Genomic DNA, 21,070 nt, shown 5'->3' with positions numbered 1-21,070 from the left:
ACACTCTGCAGAAGGAGAGTGAAAACATTGACTCTTGAAGGAGTGCATAACAGGAAAGAGTGAATTTCGAGTGAAATTGACGTGAATTTGGAGTGAAAATGTTCATTTTATTCTCGAAGATTTTTTAGTGATCTTTGAAGTCACTCAAAAATGAGTAAATATGAACATTTTCTCTCAAAATTCACTCCAATTTTACTCGAATCTCATTCTTTTCTGTTATTCTCTCCTTCCAAGAGTGAACATATTCACTCTTCATTTTTAGAGAGTACACTCAAAATATTGTACTTCCATTTAGAAGAGGTTAATGATAAATCCAACATTTTGTATGTCAAATGTAATAATATACAAAGTGTTGGAGGAGTGACAATATCTAAAATGCTTATTTACTATTTCAGTTTTTACAATGTACGTGGTATGATGCCTGGTTTGGGCAAGCGTTATCAATGTGGTTATAGGCAACAGGCATTCACGCATTTCCTTTTCGTGTCTGTGTGTGTGTGTGTGTTTTAATTAAGAACTTTATGGAATTGATTTCTCGTCTCTTTACAACGAAACACAATTCATATCACTAGACAGAAACATAATATACAACATATTCGAAATGCAGAAAATATTTACAAAAGTAGATTATGAGCTGGAAAAAACATCGACGATACGGCCTATGAGTCATATAGTTACATATATAATGCAATATTATGTGTTTATATTTAACGTATAAGTAATATAGTCTTGTTTCTGAGAGTATGCATCGTAATAGCTTCAGGCTCATAGATTATAAGCGTCACCAAGACAAGAAGAAATCCAGCATTTTCAAGAAAAGGATAATCGTTTCATTCTTCTTTTCATTTTTTTTTTCTATTTCAACGCTGGAAAATCCATTCAGCATGAGCTGTTTTTCAAAGAGTGCGGGCAGAAAATTCATACTAATTTACAATTTAAAAGGACGATAGAAGACAACAAATCACACACACACACAAAAAATCAAAACAGAAATACAATATAGAAAGGAATATCCAAGCAGAAAATATATGCATACAAGATAAGATAATAAAGTAATGCTGATGACTTCACTTCTAAGTAAAGGATGACATCCAATAAGGCGATATAGGACTACTTACCGATGATCGAGGGCAGAGTAAAGTACAGAAGGAAGAATTTCAGCAGCGAAGCCATATTCATAGTCCAGCGTGATAACCAGCCTACGAACAAATAGTAACACAAACATACACCACCCCCTCTGGAATCTGTCCTCCTTTCCAGAGGTAGATTCTGCTTGTCTTCAAGTGCCAACGGTCTTAATAGCCTCTGGCTGAAGGTAAAGATGGAAAACCTTTTTCAACTCGTTCGATACTTCAAGACCTCAGCACTCTGAATACCGAGGTACTGCGAAAGAGAAAGTAAAACATGAGCATGATGAGTATATGTTAAAGTGAACCACCACCCTTTAGTCGAGACTACTTTCATGACTTTGATGAAGTAGTCTTGCTGCTGTCCTAGTCCTGTTTCATGTTCATTACTCTGTTTGTTGTTGTTTTATGTATAACTGTTTGTTCGTCTGTCTCTTTTCTAGTGGGCTGCCAAACTTTTTTGTGACGAACTTTTTGTGCCGATTTGTTGTTGTTTTCAATTCAGTTTTTGCATCGGGCTTTTAATACAACAGGGGCCCACACTCTACAAGCTCTGTCTTTTTTTCACACAGTGTATACTTTGAAAACAATTCCACTTTCGTTATCTTAGCAACTATTGCAATTTATCGCTACAGTTAGTTTTTTTTCCTATTATTGTTGTCTTTTCTCTACAATTGTATGCATTGTTTTTGTCACTGAAGAAAGTGAGATTATGCTTGTATATTGTATAAAAAACGAATAAATATGAACTTGAACTTGAATAGGAAAGGAAGTAAACGCTACAATGAAATCACAGAAATCTGAAGAAAATAGCACATAGCATAAGAACGTAATGCTTCACAGTTTATTTTTTTCCCATCGGTCATGATATCAGGTATAATTTATTATGCAAAATTGTGGCAGCAATGACGTCATCACTGTATCAAATAATTAAGCGACTACGATTTCTTCTCGACGTTGAAACAAAGGATGGTCAAACAAAGACTTTCATTTAAATTTCTATATTTGTTTTTTTAATTTGTCCGATTTTACTCTGTTTATCGATATCGAGTTGAATGCTGAGTGCCTTTCATTTCTATAAACCTATCATTTTGAGTATATGACGCCTTTAGTTTTATTATCATTATTGTTATTATTATTGTTATTATCATTATCATCATCATCATCATTGTCATCATCATTATCATTATCATCATTATTATTATCATTATTATTATTATCATCATCATTATTGTTATTGTTATTATTATTATTATTATTATTATTATTATTATTATTATAATTATTATCATCATTATTATTTCTTGTTTGATCTTGTATTGCAGTACACTAAAAGACCACTTGTCACGAGAACAATGACTGGAAGAGCCAACAGTGATTTACACCAGGCGTATATAGACAGCCACCTTAGCACATCCAGGGAGGTTTCGCGTCCCCTCCCTGGCAGATCCAAGAAACTGCATTCATAGGGATCTGTTCAACATTCTAAATTTGAAAGTCATCATATAACAATGATAAAAAGATCCTCTTCCTTTTTTTTGTTTTTGTTTTTTTTACCGGAGAGCATATGATAGAGAGGAAGGAGAACATTCTGCTTATTGGTAATGTAGTTATCCCTTGGGCCATCCCTTCTGGAAAGAACACAGTGTCCTACAGTGTGAGATACACAGTGTGAACACAATGTGAACACAGTGTGAGATACACAGTGTGAACACAATGTGAACACAGTGTGAAATTTCTTCACACGGTTAAATTCGAGCGTTTTAACAGTGTGAACACATTGTGAATCATCAACTCACAGTGTGACACAGAACATTACCATGTGAACACTCTGTGAAAACCAAATCACAGTGTGAAATCATCTCCATCCTGTTTAATTCCAGCTTTTCACACAGTTGACTATGTGACCACACTGTGAACACACTGTGGGACACTGTGTTTTTTTTCCAGTAGGGATATTCTTGTCATGCTGGGGACGAGACAAGGTACGTCATTAGCCTTTTATTGATTTCGAAAGTGAGCATCCCCCTCGCCTGCATGATAAACCATTAATCATTATAGATGGACGTGTATCGAAAGAGAGCTTCGGTGATGCACTACAAAAGCTAACATTGAGATGGCTGACAATTCTTGCAGTACCCGCATAAAAGGAGCATTTCTAATCACTATAGGAAGGAGAACGAGAGAGAGAAAGGTTGAAGAAATGGAAGAAGTAACAGATAACAATTCATTTTCAGCTCTTAAGGGAAATTTTGTATCAAGCTGTAGCACCATCCTTCATGTTGGGACGAAAATCCCTAACATCATCGTTATTTCTGACTTCCACGCTCATACAGAAGTATAGGCGTCATTTTCATGTTATATGTATGTATATATGTGTGTGTGTTAGTGTGTGTGTGTGTGTGTGTGTGTGTGTGTGATAAAAACCTAAATGGTATAGAAACGCTTCATCCTCATATATACACTGTATATATATATATATATATATATATATATATATATATATATCCTCCATTCAAAGACTAAGTATGCAATCATAATTATTCAACTATTACATGCATGTCGACTTATTATCCCTCTACACTCTTTCACATGTTTTGTATTTGTTTGTTTGTACTTTGTATGTGTTCTGTTGAAAATACATTCATGCAAATCATGTTCATTCCATTATTCATAAATACGCAAGGTTATGAATTCATATTATGTGTCATTTGATTGTATATACTATAGAATGAAGCTGATGAGGACAGAGCGTCTAAAATACGTGTAATGTGAAGTAGATGAGAACTTGAAAGAGAAATAAGACAGCAAAGATGTCTATAAAGGGACCGTATAGTTTTGGTTGAGACCTAATTTCAGGTTTCTAACATTTTTTGGTGAGATAATGAAAAACCTCTTATGAAATATGAAAGAGCATGTAATTCTATGAGGAATTCAACGTTTATTTGATGAAAATTGGCTTTGAAATGGCTGAGATATCCAAAAAAAGACAATTCTAATAAAGTGTGGGACCCACACTCTATTACGATCGCTTTGTTTTACTTTGTTTTTGGATGTTCCAGTCATTCCAAACCCGATTTCTTCAAATAAACTTTGTATTCCTCTTAAAATGGTATGTTCTGTACTATATCATAAGTGTTTTCTTGGTATCTCGCAAAAAGTTAAAAGTCAAATTCTTATCTCCACCAATACTGTACCAATAATTTAAAATGTACCATAGAATGAAGCTGATGCGAACATAATTATTTAGAGCTTCTAAAAATACGTGTAACGGGAAGTAGATATGAGGACTTCAAAGACAAATAAGACAAGGCACACTTCAGTTCGTGACTACTCTACTTTCTACTTCTTTCATGTAACACTAAGCAAGTTCTTGAGATGGTTTAGGGCCGCATAAAGTGATCAAGACGAGATGAATGATCTAAATCGAAATGAGAAACGAATCCTTATTTATGAGACACAATGACAGTATTCCACAATATCCTTTCATCTATTGTCATATCGATAGCCTGGGACAAGGAAATGGCTTGTAATTCTGACATTACGCAAGACTCACGAAATGCTTTCGCTTATGCTATTATAGTATATACACAATGCCGCGACGGTGATGTGGCGTGTAAAAATAAGTTGTTATGCCCACCCATGAATAGGATGCCATTTTTATTGCTTTGAACGTAACTGAATCAACTGAGAGGGTTGATATTCGTTGCTAACCTATCAAACTGACCAGCTGATGAAGTTACTGAATGATAGAACTATATATTACCTTCATTTGAAACTTAATGCATTTTCCTCGTATAATTAAAGGGATGGTACAGTATTGGTGGAGATGAGAATTGGGCTTTTAATTTTTTTTGCGAGATACCAAGAAAACACTTCTGATATAGTACAGAGCATACCATTTTAGGAGGAATTCAAAGTTTATTTGATGAAAATCGGGTGTGGAATGAATGAAACATCCAAAAGCAAGTAAAACAAAGCGATCGTAATAAAGTGTGGGTCCCACACTTTATTAGAATCGCTCTTTTTTGGATATCTCAGCCATTTCAAAACCAATTTTCATCAAATAAACGTTGAATTCCTCATAGAATTACATGCTCTTTCATATTTTATAAGAGATTTCTCATTATCTCACCAAAAAATGTTAGAAACCTGAAATTAGGTCTCAACCAAAACTATACGGTCCCTTTAAATCCAAAACAGTGAACATACATACATATCTGTATAGCTTTTGATAAATACATGCATAAATGCATGTATGCATAAATTATATATAGATATTACATCACAAAATGTTGATTTGTACCATATTAGCTATTAAACTTTGATTGTATAAAGAGAAAAAGCAGTCATTACTTTTTGACAATAAGCTGTTTTTAAACAATTTAAATAATAAGTTATTTCTCAATATAAAGGTATCAGAAACAATTTATCATCATGGTCGGACATCCGGGTATTTCTGTTACACGTGGTCACGGAGAGGGACCGCTTAAGTGAAAATAAAACTCCCAGTAGCCTAGGAGTTGATCGAACTTTCATTACTTTTTTAAACGAAATTATCAACTTTTCTTCCTTAATTAGCTTATATATGTGTATATATCTCTATAGGGGCAGGAGGGGGCATAAATTCCTAAACACGGCCGGGAGGTGTATTGACTTTATGTATCCATCAACTTGAGGACACCAGTAAACGTAGCTATGTCGCAATATCCCTTTGATATAAGCTTTCGGTCTTCGCCCTTCTACATTTAACAATAAACATAATTTACAACGACACTATTATGGCTATTCAACAGTATGAAGACAGGCTAAGTAAAATACGTATGGGTATATATCCTCAGTCATTTGGAATCGGAGGCTGTCTTCATCCTATTGTATAGCCCATATTATGGTCCACTAATACATTTCTGACAGCCAAAAGAATATTTATTGATAAGCTAGGGAATGGTAGATCGCTGGTTCTGCAGACGGTACTATGTTGTCTGTATAACCACGTAGATTCGTACACTGCTAGTAGTGTGCACTGCATTCGCGCTGAAGTGCCGCACATTATATAGATGATGACTGGCGGTGGAGGGAACGTACCGAATGTTGCATCCGAAGGGTTTGAAATGCTATTGAGGGAGGTTATAAGTCCCGAGACGAAGTGGAGGGACTTATAGCCTCCCGAAATAGCATTTCAAACCCTGAGGGTGGAGCGTTTGGTACATATTCCCGGCAACAAATTCATCATGTGTTATGTTATATGGGTTAGTCAAATCTGCTTTTTCACATTGTATGGAATAGGCAAATTATCCTATCGATTGCGTGGAAAATATGATTGTTCAATCGTTTGGTATCGTTTGTCATTTGTTACGTGAAAATGTTTTCCCATGGGAGAACATTACAAAAATGTTCTGCCCATGGGCGAACATAATCAAAGTGCCTCCATCACGTAACTGTGTTTAGCCAATCACTAACCGGTATTTGACTAACCCATTTAATATAATAAGCTGGGAGGTGAGAGAAACTCTCACCTCCCTGGTATAAGCTACCGGAAGTGACATGTACCCGACCGCAAGATTTGGCAAAAATTAATTCTCTCTTTCTCTCTCTCTCTTCTTCTTTTCCCCGTTTCTTTGTTCCTTTTTCTCACACTTTTGCATTCGTTTTTTTTTTCTTTTCCCGACTTTCCCAGTTTCCCCGCACTCTTTGTAGTTGTAAGCTTTTCACCCCCCCCCCTTATTTCCCCCTTTCCCTCAGAGGTGCCCTCATGATACAAGCATAGTTTTTTGAGTGGGTACCTCCACTTTTTTTTTTCTGGCAGAGTGTATACAGATTGTATGTATCTTTTTTGAACTGATTATGTAGACATGAACATGTTGTAAATCCTGCCTGGTTATTTATATTTTGTTTTATTACTCGCATGCCAAACTTATAATATAGTTTCTTGTACATTCGGTTGGAAAAAGAAAAGTGAAAATAAAATTTGAATTGAATTGAATTGAATTGAATTCACTGTTTTCTCTTCACTATCAATATCTTTATTTTATGATGTAATGATTTATATATATATATATATATATATATATATATATATGTATGTATATATATATATATATATATATATATATTATATATGTATATATGTATGTATGCAAATTTTGTATTTTATGTGATTATTATCACCATGCTACTTGTGGGAGCATTTTAGATTAGTGTTTAGTAATCTTATATTGCCTATCAAAGTTGTTAATAATCAAGGAAAATCTTGCAAACAATAAAGAGTCTCAAGTTTCACTTTTGAAAAATATCTGAATTGCAATGACTGGAGAAATGAAGAGACACAGTAACTCTGAATAAATTCGTGTACAACGAACAAAGTAATGTGACATTTTCTTTAATAGGGTCAAATTTCTGTACAGCAATATGTTCATGTAACACGTGAGCTATTATCATAGCATATAGAATGGCAAAGTATCATGAATTGCAGTTTCTTTAACAGTAACATTTCAAAAAATATAGTAAAATACACGAGCACTTTAATGCAAACAACTTCGACAAGCCTCAAAACAAGCCTCAATGACTATTAAAAAATGATGACTTTTTGTCACACACACAATGTGTATTACTTACATTCGTTTATATACGTCAAACTAGCGCATCAATCAGATATGAAATGCGATATTTAGAAGAGTATAGTTTACCCACGAAAGGAAATAAGGTGTACCCATGCTCTAAAGCGATGCTGCTTTAGAGACACTCGGATACAGAAAGATCAAAACAGATACCAACAAACTCATATCAAATTTCTTATGGTGTTGGCGCAGATCTAAAGTGATAAATGCATGCAGTAGCACCACATGCAAACACGCACGGCTGAAATACCGGACACTAGAGCAAAGACACATACACACAAACACACGCACATACACACATACTCAGGCTGTTTCGTATGGAAACGCATGATTCTTCCAGTTTCACAAGCTGAATCATCTTTACCAAGAGAGAGTATTTACACCATTGCGATGAAATAAGTGTTCCATCGTGTCCATTGAGAACAACTCTAGAGACTTTATGAGGACTCACAGTAAGAATAACAACAACAACAAAATAGTAATGTGCAACTATATGCGCCGAAAGTCTCTCAATTTCAGAACAACTTCAAACTTCTCTCTTTAAAGGGATCGTATAGTTTTGGTTTGTTTGTTTGATAGATACTTTATTTTCTGCAAATCAATATATACATAAATTGAATAATCGTGAACATGGGAAACATACAAAGTATATTTGAAACAGAGTCGTTTGACTTGCATAAACAACGATATAAAAGGAAATTAATGATATTACAGTATGCATGTCTATGCAGCTGGGATTACAATAACAATATTATATTTAAGAAGTGATAATGCAGAGGGCCGCCATTGTAAGCATTGCTTGAAAAGATGGCCGGCCCGAGGAAAAGGTAGGTATGTAAATTGGTAAACAATACAAATTCTGCTGCGAAGATAGAAGGGGGAAATAAACTCTGATGTGTGATGGTGGTGAATGTGCGTGCGAGTGTTTGAGAGTGCACAGGGGCAGATAGGCTGGGATTTGGAATGATAAAATTGGTTTGCTGGAAGAGGGAATGACTTACGATGTTGCTACTATTGGGAGACCAACATAAGTCATATAAATTATTCGTGCTTAATTCGTATTTGAAGTATACTGTGATAAAATATGCTTCTTTAAGTTTGCTTTGAATGAAAACAAGGAGGCACACTAATTCAACTCCTCAGGAAGAGTGTTCCATGTATCCGGACCGTGATGTCTAATCGATTTTTGAGCAAGTAAAAGCTTTGGATTACTTAAATGAAAATCATGGGAACGACGGGTATATATGAGTGAATGTGATCATTAGTTACTAGGGCATTATGGAAAAATGGTAATAAATTTCGAATGTGTTTATACATAAATATAGCAGTTAGGTATGAATGTATATCATGGGCCTTTAGAGTTTTTAGGCGATAAAATATGGGATCAGTGTGAGCCAAAAAATTTTAAAGTGTGCATAAATTACGAAGAGCCTTTTTCTGAAGAAGAAAAATTGTGTTCAATTTGGTCTTGCTACAGTTGCCCCATACAATATTACAGTACATTACATATGGTAGAAATAAGGTGTTGTATATATATCATTAAAGTTTGATCATTAATTAAGTATTTTATTCTCCTTAAAACACCAGTTACTTTAGATATTGCTGTTATAATATTCTGGACATGAGTATTCCAAGTTAGATTGTTATCTAGGGTCACTCCTAGGAACTTGGTTGAATGTTTCTCAGCAATGTTTATATCATCAATAGAAATACTTTGAGGAAGGGTGGGTTGGGCTTGAAACGTATGAAAATGTATAAAACATGTTTTATCAATATTCAATGAAAGCTTATTACTTCTAAACCATTTCGAAATATTACTTAATTCCATGTTAAATATATCAACCAATGTTACAATAGCCTTGTGGGAATAAAAATACATTGGTGTCGTCTGCAAATAAAATGAAGTTTAAACGAGGAGAGGAATTAATAATATCATTAATATAAATCAAAAAAAGTAGGGGCCCGAGGATAGATCCCTGAGGGACACAACATGACACGTTCAAATGGAACGAATGACTGGATTTAAATGCAACATATTGTTTTCGATGACTTAGATAACTTCTAAACCATGACAAAGTAATCCCTCTCAGGCAATAATTATGTAATTTTTCAAATAAAATGTCATGATCAATAGTGTCGAATGCTTTACTAAGATCCATAAAAACTCCAATTATGTGCTCCTTTTTAATAAGCTGTTGAGACCTAATTACAGGTTTCTAACATTTTTTGGTGAGATAATGAGAAACGTCTTATAAAATATGAAAGAGCATGTAATTCTATGAGGAATTCAATGTTTATTTGATGAAAATTGGTTTTGAAATGGCTGAGATATCCAAAAAAAAAAAGAGCGATTCTAATAAAGTGTGGGACCCACACTTTATTACGATCGTTTTATTTTACTTTGTTTTTGGATGTTTCAGTCATTCCAAACCCAATTTTCATCAAATAAACTTTGAATTCCTGTTAAAATGGTATGCTCTGTACTATATCATAAGTGTTTTCTCGGTATCTCGGAAAAGGTTAAAAGCCCAATTCTCATGTTCACCAATACTGTACCATCCCTTTAATATCAGTCCAATAGAATGGAGAGAAGAGGAGAGAGGGAGAGAGAAAGAGAGAGAGAGGAGGAGGAGAGAGTGACGAAAGGAAACTTTATTATCTTATGTTCTTCCACACCTTTTGACAAGGGCATTAATAATTTTGCTGCGAGAACTTAGTTTTGATCACGGGACCCCGTTGAGATAAGCTGCAAACAATGCTCACCACTGGATTCCATTGTGGTGTCGAAGAATGAATGACCCTCTCTTTCAACTCACCGAGAGTTGAAACAAAGAATCTACGAATTTAGTAGCAAATTACCAGAAAGCGGAAATTCATTGTAGGACCACAATAAGAGGCTCCACACTTTGCCTCAACAATTTGTTAACATCAAAATTAGGCAACCACTATTAACAAACAATAGAGAAAACAACAGAGAATCAATCTTTTCTATCTCCCTCTCTCTCTCTTTCTTTCTGTCACTCTCTATCTACATATATACTCAGTATATTCAGTATATATATATATATATATATATATATATATATGTGTGTGTGTGTGTGTGTGTGTGTGTGTGTATTGTTTTATTTATATATATATATATATATATAGCGAAAACTTTGAGCAAAGAAAATGGGTATTACAATTGTTTCTGGTCAGTTTTTCCTTCCTTGTTTCAATATATATATATACATATATATATAAGATATGTTCTGCTTTAAATGCCCTTCCAACACAACATGGTATCCACAACTAGATTTTGAAATCAGCTGTTAAATAAAAAAAAAAGTTTAAATGAAAGAACAGGGATGACCGTGAGCTTTGGTGAGCATATCAGTTTGCTCCCCGTTCTCAGGACTACAAATGTAAACTGGGTTGATATGTAGGAGGGGGGGGGGGGGTAGTCAGGGTTGATACGTGGGGGGACACCTTGTTCAAGCACATGTCTTGGATTCAAACTCTGATATGTGAGAGTAAAGAGTCATAGCCATCCGACGTCCTACTAGTCCCACTAAGTACAGTGTAACTACAACAGAGAATAAAGTTTGCGTCAAATGTCTACAAGCCAATGGCAAACAGTTTGCCAATACAGTTAAGTTATTTTCTCATCCTCTGAACTCACCCTCCCTCCCCCCCCCCAAAAAAAAAAAATGTATACACGCATTGTACAAGGGTATACACATTGTTTCATATATTAGGATAACATAATGATATCATATTGCATACCCTTTATATAAGGTAAGAGACAACAAAACAATGAATGCTTGCTAACAAGCAGTCACGCTGCAGCCACCGCCAGCCTGTAGGCCCTTCCGAAGAACTGCAGGCAATTAGCCTGATTAGAGAGTACCTTACTGAGACAACCATCAATGCCACGTGATCATGCCGATTGGTGATCAGAACGTGGAATTGCAAATGTTTGCCCCTTTACTTTCATTCGCATTTTTTTTTGTGCGTATGTCTGTGCTTGTATGTGTGTGTGTGTGTGTGTGTCTGTTTGTCTGTATGTTTGTATGTCTGTGTTTGTTTGTGCATTTATCTTCCACTTTCTCCACACGCATTATCCATCCGTCTTTCCATGTGTAGGTGCCTAGGCATTTCTTTCTCGAGAGAAAGATCCAAGCGATAAAAGTAAATAGGCCTGTGTTTTCCATTGTTTCCTTACAAACGAAAATAGCAAACCTTGTGTAACAATAGAAACATTATTTCTCTCCCGTTCATGTTTTTCCGACATCATTAGCTTTCAGAGCTTTACCCACTATATTGTACATATCATGCTTACCATACTTAATCGTAATCTTACTACCTATACCTGCAAACAATTTATTGTTCCTCTTGTTTGAAGCTGCATTCCGTCTATCACCCTTAACACTGTATAGTGTATGGGAATCATGTAGTAGGAAGGCTGGCCCGGTTCGGATAATATTCGAGAATCCCTTTATCACTGATCCCTGTGTTAGGACACACACACAGCCGCTGAATAAGATCTCTGTGTTAGGACACACACACAGCCGCTGAATATTGGCTGGGGTCGACCGTTACCAATGAGAGTATACGCCTCGATGCAAGTATCCGCTGACCGGTGAGGGCGGGTACTTTTCGTGGTTCTCGTATGTACCCCGGTGTGCTGAGAATGAAGTTTACCACCCATGAGTCCTCATGCTAATGGGTCATTAAAAACTGTCACGTGTTCAGTTTTTGTCTTGTTACGATGAAAAACTTAAAAGGGAGTAGCTGATAATATGCCTTAACCCTATTAAGCCCAAGCTATTTTGACCCCTCGCAGGCCCAAGGGGTATATATTTTTTTTAGTATTTGATGTATCATCGTCATATTTGGCACGTGGGTAGAGTAACTCATACTCTATATGACCGTACATTTGAATTTTCACAAGGTCACCCACGGAGGGCGCTATTTACAAAAATATAAAGAAATACATAGGAAATATGCTAAAAACATGATTTTTCGGTATAATTTCTTTATCCCCATTATATATGTCTTATTATGGACCAATCATTTTCATATTTGCCACAAATGATAAGCAAGTGGAATTTTATTATTTTTTATGTTTGAAATTTCTGAAGGTCACCACATGGGGGCGCTATTCATATCAACATAGTGATACATTATGAGACCTGAGATGAAATGTTTGGGATGGGTACACGTATAGTTATGACATTTCATATTTGCATAGTAGTGGAATTTTGAGATTGCAAATTGATAATATAAACTAATGATATTAGAGGCATAACTTGGGTGAAGGAATCAAAATAACTCAAAATATAGGGGCAATCTGTAGAAAATATTATTGTTTTCAATTATCTCTATTATATCTCTTGTTTTATGCCTTTGTCACATAAAAACAAAGGAAATAATAAGAAAAACTTTCCAGGACCATAATTACGTCAAATGTTGCTTCTTCAACAAATTTCAGCCAAGAAACACCCAATTCATACACTGTAATGCTGTTAAAAGAAATGGGAACAGAAAAAAGATGCAAAATCTGACTGACATGGTTGTCAGTTTATGGTTGCCATGGCAACCAGCAACATCAAATATAGCTAAATTATATATCAAAATGTTTGCAATAAGATTTTAGGAAAAGTCACCAAATTTGGTTGAAATCGGATTAAGGACGAAGGAGTGGCAAACAAAAATCTGGTAGGGGGGGCACAATGTGCCCCCCCCCCCCCTTGGGCTTTATAGGGTTAACAATGTTTGTTTGCTTGTTTGTTTGTTAGTTAGTTTGCTTGTTTGTTTGTTTGTTTGTTTGTTTGTTTGTTTGATTGTTTCATTTTATCCATCTGAGAACATGGCTGGATAGCCCACATTCACCTGCACTAGCTGGTCTTCCTTGGGGTCAGGTTGGATGTGAGGCCGACCTCTTGTCATGCACCGTGCGCTTTTGCCATGAATGAATGAAGCGGAATTGTCTACGCGTATGCGTTGTGACCCCCTCTCCAATACACGGTACCTTCATCTCGTATTCCATCCGAAGGATAATCACTCTCGAAAGAGTCCTATGGTTTCCAAAATCTTTCTGTTATCTCTTAAACGAGTTAAACGAAATCCATACATTCCCCCAAATCATAAGAGAATGGAAGATTCGCAAGACTAAGGCTTCATTTGAGCTCACGATATTTTGTTAGTTTGACGCAGTTGCAGAAATCGGATGGTATCATGATGTACCTGAACGCCTGAAAACAAATGGTGCTCTGAAGTCATGCCGTCTTTTGGTTTCAATCTCGCAAAAGAATGTCCGACGCACTGTCGCTGCCTTTCCCGCGAAGGAAGAACACATTCTTCTGCGCACCGGCCCGGCCGCGCTTTGAGTTCTTTCGCTCGTCTGTCTCGATAAAGTTGAATTTAGCCGGTTTGCTGCTGGACATGGGACGGCCCTGGCCGCGCGCCGACGGAAGAGGCTTGTTCTTGCCCCTGCCGCTCTGCTCAGCATCCATCTGGTAGTAGCTGTGATCGGCCACGGCGATGGGGCCGACATCCAACTTGGAGTTCGCTTTATTCTCGCTGACAACGATGTCCTCATCCTCTTCCGACTTGTCGTCGTCATCCTTCTTGTCGTTCTCGTCGTCGTCGTCGGTGGCGAACTCGAGCTCCATTTCATCTCGCTCCTTCTCGTCCTCGTCCACCTCCTTGTGTTTTTTCTTCACCTTCTTGGACTTGTTCTTCCGGCTTCTCTTCTTCTTCTTCTTGCTCCCCTTGAGTTCGCCCATCTGTTCTCCGTCTTCACCTTCATCGAGCAGTTTCTTTGGTCTGAAAGAGAATGTGGGAGATAGAGAGAAAAAGATATAGAAGCCCATGGATGAAAAGAAAATATTATGTAACTTTGCAGGCTATACCGTGCAGGGGTGGCAGTCATGATTGTATGGCCCTCTTCATTTCCCTCTTTAAACATGCTTTGGTTGTTACAAATGTTCCTCTAATTTTTACAACTTTCTGAACGTCTTTTGATAAGAGTCAAAGCAAATCCTCTTAATTATCATATCCCAAATGTGATGATGGTTTCACAGCAGAAACCGCACAATTTAACCAACGTTCTCCTAGAAATCACATTTCTGCTACTTATGCTGTATCTTTTTCGTATTCCTTTTTACATTTCAGTTCTAGTATGTCAGTGGGAGGGTTTTCAAAAGCCTCGGGATCTCTAAAGCTATAACAGATCCTTAATGAAGAAACACATTTTGAAAGAGGAAGGCGTAACATATAAGACATTTCAGAAGATAGGTCTTAATCCGAATTTTTCCATTTTCAATTCAATTCAATTCAATGTTTTATTTCATTTTTCGACAAAAAAGATATGAACATCACTTTTATCACTTTACAATAGATCATGCAGCAAAAAAACAAACAAAACAAAAAACAACATAGTTGCAAAGTTAGAGATGTCAAGAATATTGTTTGGACTGTATCTTCTGAAATCAAAGTCTTGATGAAAAAGAAAAAAACAACAACATTCTTTACATTTATTATATGGCCATCCGTTAAGCAGGGAAAATGACATACACGATGTCCTTGGTTTATGTCCAGCACGTTAAAGCGCACTAAACAACATCGTGATATCACGAGTGAAAGGGTGAATCAAAACAAAAAGAACAAATCTCAAAATGTCTTACAATGAGCACATGTGTGAACTGTGCGTGTTGATAAGTAACATATAGATAAGTACACATTGTGGTTCCTAAAAATGGTGACTTCGAGACTCACTTCTTTTTTCTCGTCTTACAGCAGGCGACTGTAAAAGCGATTAAGACGATGAGGAAAAGCAGAGAAACGCCCCCAACGACCATTCCTACGGAGAGCGCTGCATGGACAAAGCAAGATGGGGACAGCATTATTACTGGTGTCAGATTGTTTAAAAAAAAGGGTAGATGACAGAAGTGGGCATGAATACTGAGATACTGAGGTAGGAAGGGGAAGAATTCTGGAAGTTGCACCGATTACGTTCTGTTGTGATGCATTATCGCTTTTCGTGCAATCTTGTAGTTTGATAAGTCGGCTGAGAAGGCAATATTTCATTTGGTCATTGAACATTATCTATCTTCCCACGAAAATAGTGATATCGATTAAAATGGTAGGATTAAAACGTTTGGGAGAACGCTCATTTAAAAAAAAAAAATAGGTTGCATGCCCGTATCAAACATGAGCATGAGCGTGTATATAGGCAAAATTGGCCTGTTTGCAAATGGACACGTAAATGATACTATGCTCCACGACATGAGACAATACTCCACGACCTTCTTTAGTGTTTCCATGAAAACACTTCAAAGTCAACTTTCGAAACATATCCCCAAATGAAACAAGAATTATGATACTCATTAATAATGAAGGCCATTACTTTCGTATTGGCTTTCCTTAATGTTCCTCTTGACCTTTATGTATCAGAAATCTTTGTAGGCTACAACAATACTGCTCTTTACAATTGTATGTCTTTGAAATTACGGTCCATAAATTTTAGACACATAATACCCACATCCCACAAATCACAAGAGGTTTTCGAGATGACATTGATACGAGATTCTTAAAGGACAAGTCCACCTTCATAGACATGTGGATTGAATGAATGCAGCAATATTAATAGAACACAACAGCAAGAGTTTGATGAAAATCGGACAATCCGTTTAAAAGTTATGAATTTTTAAAGTTTCTGCTCAGTCACTGCTGGATGTGAAGACTACTACGGCTTGTGATGTCACATGTGTACAACGATATAAAGTATAAGAATAAAAAAATTGAACATATTTTCAATTTTCTTACATAATAAAAGAACACTTGACTTCCCTCTTTCAGAAGGCAAGGGGGAATAATATTGCCCTTAATATACGTCAGTGACGAGTCGAGGAAATGTGCACTTTCTTCAAAGAGTAAAATTTTGTGATATTCTCTTTATATTTTCCTTGTAGCTTTGTACGCATGTGACATCATATAACACTTTAGTAGTCTTCTCATCCAGCAGTGATTGTGTAGATGCTTTAAAAATTCATAACTTTTTAACGGATTGTCCGATTTCCCCCCAAACTTTCACTGATGTGTTTTACTAAATACTGCTGCATTTACTCATTGAATCCACATGTATATGAAGGTGGACTTGTCCTTTAAATTAACGTAAACTCAGACAGAAAGGAGGAGGAGGAGGAGGAGGAGGAGGAGAAGGGGTAAGAAGAGGAGAAGGGAAAGAAAAAGAACAAGATGAAGCATTAAAAAAAAGGAGAGAAGAAGACAAAGAAGAAGAGTAAATTGTTGTTCTTCTTCTTATAAAAAATACGCACAAAAAAAGATAAAATAATTATGATTTGATATTGCTTATCAACGAAGGCAGGCATACGCTCAATCACCAACTCGGGCACCGCCTTCGCAGCTCCAACAACAAGAAGAGGTAATGATAAAATACCTCCTTTGCTTTAAGTATCTTCGTCAGCACTGGTCGTCTCCTGTTCACTTACCCTCTAGCTTCTGCTCGCCACCCATGCCCGGTTCCTCCGTGGTCGTTGACGCGACTGTTGTGGTGGGTACGGCTGTTGGTCAATGGTAAGAAATAGCATAGTTTTATATAGCTTCGCAAACAGCGCTGCAATAAAAATGCAATCAAAGATTTCATAAAACCCATCCAGATTATGTGGATATGGGGGGGGGGGGTGGAGGGGGAGGGGTCCGATCTGGGAGCACAGTGGTATAGTGAATAAGACTTTTCGACTTTCTACAGGAGGTCACGAGTTCGAGCCCTGCCGAGTGCTTGCGTCCTTGAATGATATGTTTTTTTATGGTTTGTTTTACCCGTGATGTCCCTCTTGACCCTCATTAGGGTGCCTTCAATGCTGGGGTAATAATAACGGCAGAGCCCTTCTTGTGGAGATCGGTGTTAACGCTGAAGACGCTACTCTCTTCAAACAAGACCATAAATATCTCATTATAGCTTTACGTGTGCTTACATTACACGCATGAAATGTTCTGTACGGGAGGATGTGTGTGTAAGTGTGTAGTGTTATGAATCAGTTTATCGCAGTTATAGCCTTCTAGAGAAATTGAGGGGAAGGAGACGAGGGGAAACGACCTAACAAAATCTTTACTAGGTCCGACTACCGAAATCAGGAAGTCTTTAGTCTGAAGCTTACGTGGTACTAAGCACGTGGGACTAGCAAGCGGAGACGCCAAATTAGGAATGGGAAGAGAAAGTATTGCCTCAAATAGATATCTGGAAACGATTAACCCTTTGTCTGCTCTGAGAGCCAATTGGTACAGCAAATATCATAGCATTGTACACACTGTTTAAAGTCCCTGGCACTTGAAGGGTTAAGGTACATTCGTACCCATAGAATGATAGAGAAGAACATTAGAGGTGAATAGTCAGTCCTTCTCAGGTAAAAGTCTTTCAGATATATCAGCATGACAGACGATTAACCTTAACATGAAAACAGCACAAAATATGAACCACGGTATTCTTTTTGAGATCTTCGCCCCTGGCATACTAAAGTAGTGGCGCCTGGCCAAATATCATCCCACGCTTAAAGGAAAGAAGAAATATCAGTTGCTGAGGACATAAAAAGGGTACGATCTATCAAAATAAGGTGTGTCTGCAAAGTTTTCAACACAATACTATTCTTTCCCCCTGTCCACAATTTTTCAAGGGATCTGGTAAAATGAATCCAAGCAAATGTACAATATATTTCCCGCAATATATTTACCTCTACATTAAACATTGCTATACAATGATAAAATGGAGATTCATCCTATAAAGCTTACATGCTCTTTGCTTTATCGATATACTTATCATTGTTATTTCAAAACTGTCTGAGATCTCCATTGATTATATATACACACATGGCTTCCTGTTATGTTTTTGTATGAAAAAATAAATGCAGAAATGAATTGCAATTAAATCAAATCAAAATACTGGACATTATATAGTGCCAGGTTTCACCCTTCGGTGATATATTACTATTTCCATATCTGCGTGGCATTTTTCAAATCGTCTATCAGCCTTTTGACACAACGCGTAGAATGTTGTTGTTAGAATGTAGTTGGGGCGCTGTGGCATAGTGGATAAGACTCCCGACTCCCGATCGGAGGACCCGAGTTCGATTCCTGCCCAGTGCTTACGTCCTTTGACAAGATGTTTTTACCCATAATGTCCCTCTCGACCCAGGTGTATAAATGGGTACCTGTCAATGTTAGGGTAATAATAATAGCAGGGCCCCTCTGGTAGAGCAGTGGCAACACTGAAGAGACTACCCTGGGTAAATAAGACCTTATATTTTATCAAGATGTTTTGTAAGATCACTTTTTCCGTGCTACAAAGGTGTACATACGGACACATATCGGTGAGGCATCGTTCCAATCGTAGCCGGGTCCCGATTGGCCACAAGTGAGCGTCTTGGTTCCCAGCATCTGGTAACCCTCGTCACACTTGAACGTCACCGAGGCGCCGAACTGGAACCAGTCATTGTCCCGGGAACCGTAGGCGATGCCGCCAGGGTCACCGCAGAACCCCTCTTGGGCTGAGAGCAGAAGAAGGAGGGGGGGGGGGGGAGAGATGAGAAGAAGGTTTAGTATATTATTAGGAAGTGAATGAATACACGTGTTATAAAAATTAAATAAAATGTCAAAACGATATGCAGTCTAACGAACACATAGAAGATAATGTGGAACTTTGCTGAATGAACACTCTGTTGTCTGTGAGGATGTTTACGTATGGATGAAGAAAAAACAACACTGACAATGATAGTATTGAAATTATTGTAATGTCAATATCAAATTATCCGCAAGAAAATGTCATAATTATGCTCTCTGAAGTAGAATTCAGATGACATATGTGTTGTAAAGGGGAAATAATATCACTTAAAAAAGTGAAGGGAGGCACAATGGAGGGGAAATGATTGAGCTTTAGCGCAGGTGAACTATAGAAGCTTTTGACGCCAGAATTTAACTTGGTGTGTCTAACCTTATGTTTGTTTATCATTTTGAATTATCAAGAAAAATTGTGCTGTACAATAAAATCAATCATTCATCTGTTCATGTATTTCCCCTGCCCAAATGTTACCGCTGTTTGTTATATTGGCTTTCTGTTATATTTTTGTATGAAAAAGGAATGCAGAAATGAAATTAAATCGAATCAAACTAAAATACTGCACATTATAAACAGGTGATATATTTCCATATCTGCGTAGCATTTTTTGTAATCTTCTGTTCCAGAGGGTATTTTTCAACTAATGATTATCGCTAAATTCTGTGTCGTTCATTTGGCCACAAGATTATCTTTATCATATTGTCATTAACATTATTTTGCGGATATAGGTTTAGTAATTACTTCACTTGGCAAACTTCGTGAAGTGGTCTAACAAGCCCAAACAGTATCGAAGCCCAAGAAGAAATTGATGATAATGATATCGACAATGATGAGTGATGAAGACGACGATGATTATTGATAATGAGAATAATGACGATGTGATTACGATGACGATTATGGTGACGGTTAAGTTGATGCTAATGACAATAATGATCAAAATGGCGATATTGGTGATGAAGGATAATGACGATGATAATGATGATGATGATGATGATGAGGACGAGGAGGAGGAGGAGGAGGATTGACAAAGTTGATGCTGACAACGATGATGTTGAGGAACATAAAGATGATAAGTGATGGTAATTAAAGCGATGCGGTGATGATGATGATGATGATAATGAGGGGATGATGGTAAATATGATGACGACAACGATGATCATGAACATGATTAATATAATGAAATACAAAGGACGTACTATCGTAGATGGCAAACGTTTTCAGCAGCCTCTTGGTCCCGCCGCAAAGCTGTAAGTAGTTGCCGGGGCAGTGCCAGAGGCAATGCTCGTGACCGACCAAGGTCATCTCCGTGGTCGTGTTGGGCATGTTGAGCCAGCAGTGGCAGTGGTCAATGGACACTCCGGCCAGGGACATGGACTCGTTGATGCAGAAGGCCAAGCAGGAGTCGACGGTCAAGTTCTTGTCGATCATGTTGATGTCGCTCTTTATAGACACACTCGCCATCTTGTAACAGCCTTTATACCCCGGCACTATGTCACAAAAGGACAAACAGACCGATAACACATAAAAAGACTTACAAATAGTCATGAGATTAAGTGAGTAGTAAATTCATTGATGTACGTAACACATGAATACAAGATCATTCAATATACACAAAAAGTGATGAATTGATTAGAGCATCAACATGAAGATATAAAATAATGCTATGCATTTTATCAGTGGCTATAATGGAAGAAAGAATGAAGGCTAGT

General features: G+C 37.0%; 1 protein-coding gene across 1 annotated transcript in view; it reads right to left on the bottom strand.

Annotated features, from left to right (window-relative positions):
* Positions 1 to 14,022: 14,022 nt before the first annotated feature.
* LOC139732354 (uncharacterized) overlaps positions 14,023 to 21,070 on the bottom strand; it is a 34,128-nt gene continuing 27,080 nt past the window's right edge. The window contains exons 4-8 of the mRNA XM_071643220.1: positions 20,558 to 20,848; positions 19,105 to 19,293; positions 17,242 to 17,313; positions 15,506 to 15,602; positions 14,023 to 14,554 (exon numbers count right to left, since the gene is read on the bottom strand). Coding sequence (XP_071499321.1) covers positions 14,023 to 14,554; positions 15,506 to 15,602; positions 17,242 to 17,313; positions 19,105 to 19,293; positions 20,558 to 20,848 — 1,181 coding nt within the window. The remainder of the gene's footprint in view (positions 14,555 to 15,505; positions 15,603 to 17,241; positions 17,314 to 19,104; positions 19,294 to 20,557; positions 20,849 to 21,070) is intronic.

Source organism: Diadema antillarum, unplaced genomic scaffold, assembly GCF_040938485.1.
Source record: "Diadema antillarum isolate AM-2024a unplaced genomic scaffold, OU_Dant_1.0 seq00000414_RagTag, whole genome shotgun sequence".
NCBI lineage: Eukaryota > Metazoa > Echinodermata > Echinoidea > Diadematoida > Diadematidae > Diadema > Diadema antillarum.
This window is presented reverse-complemented; position numbering and strand designations above follow the sequence as displayed.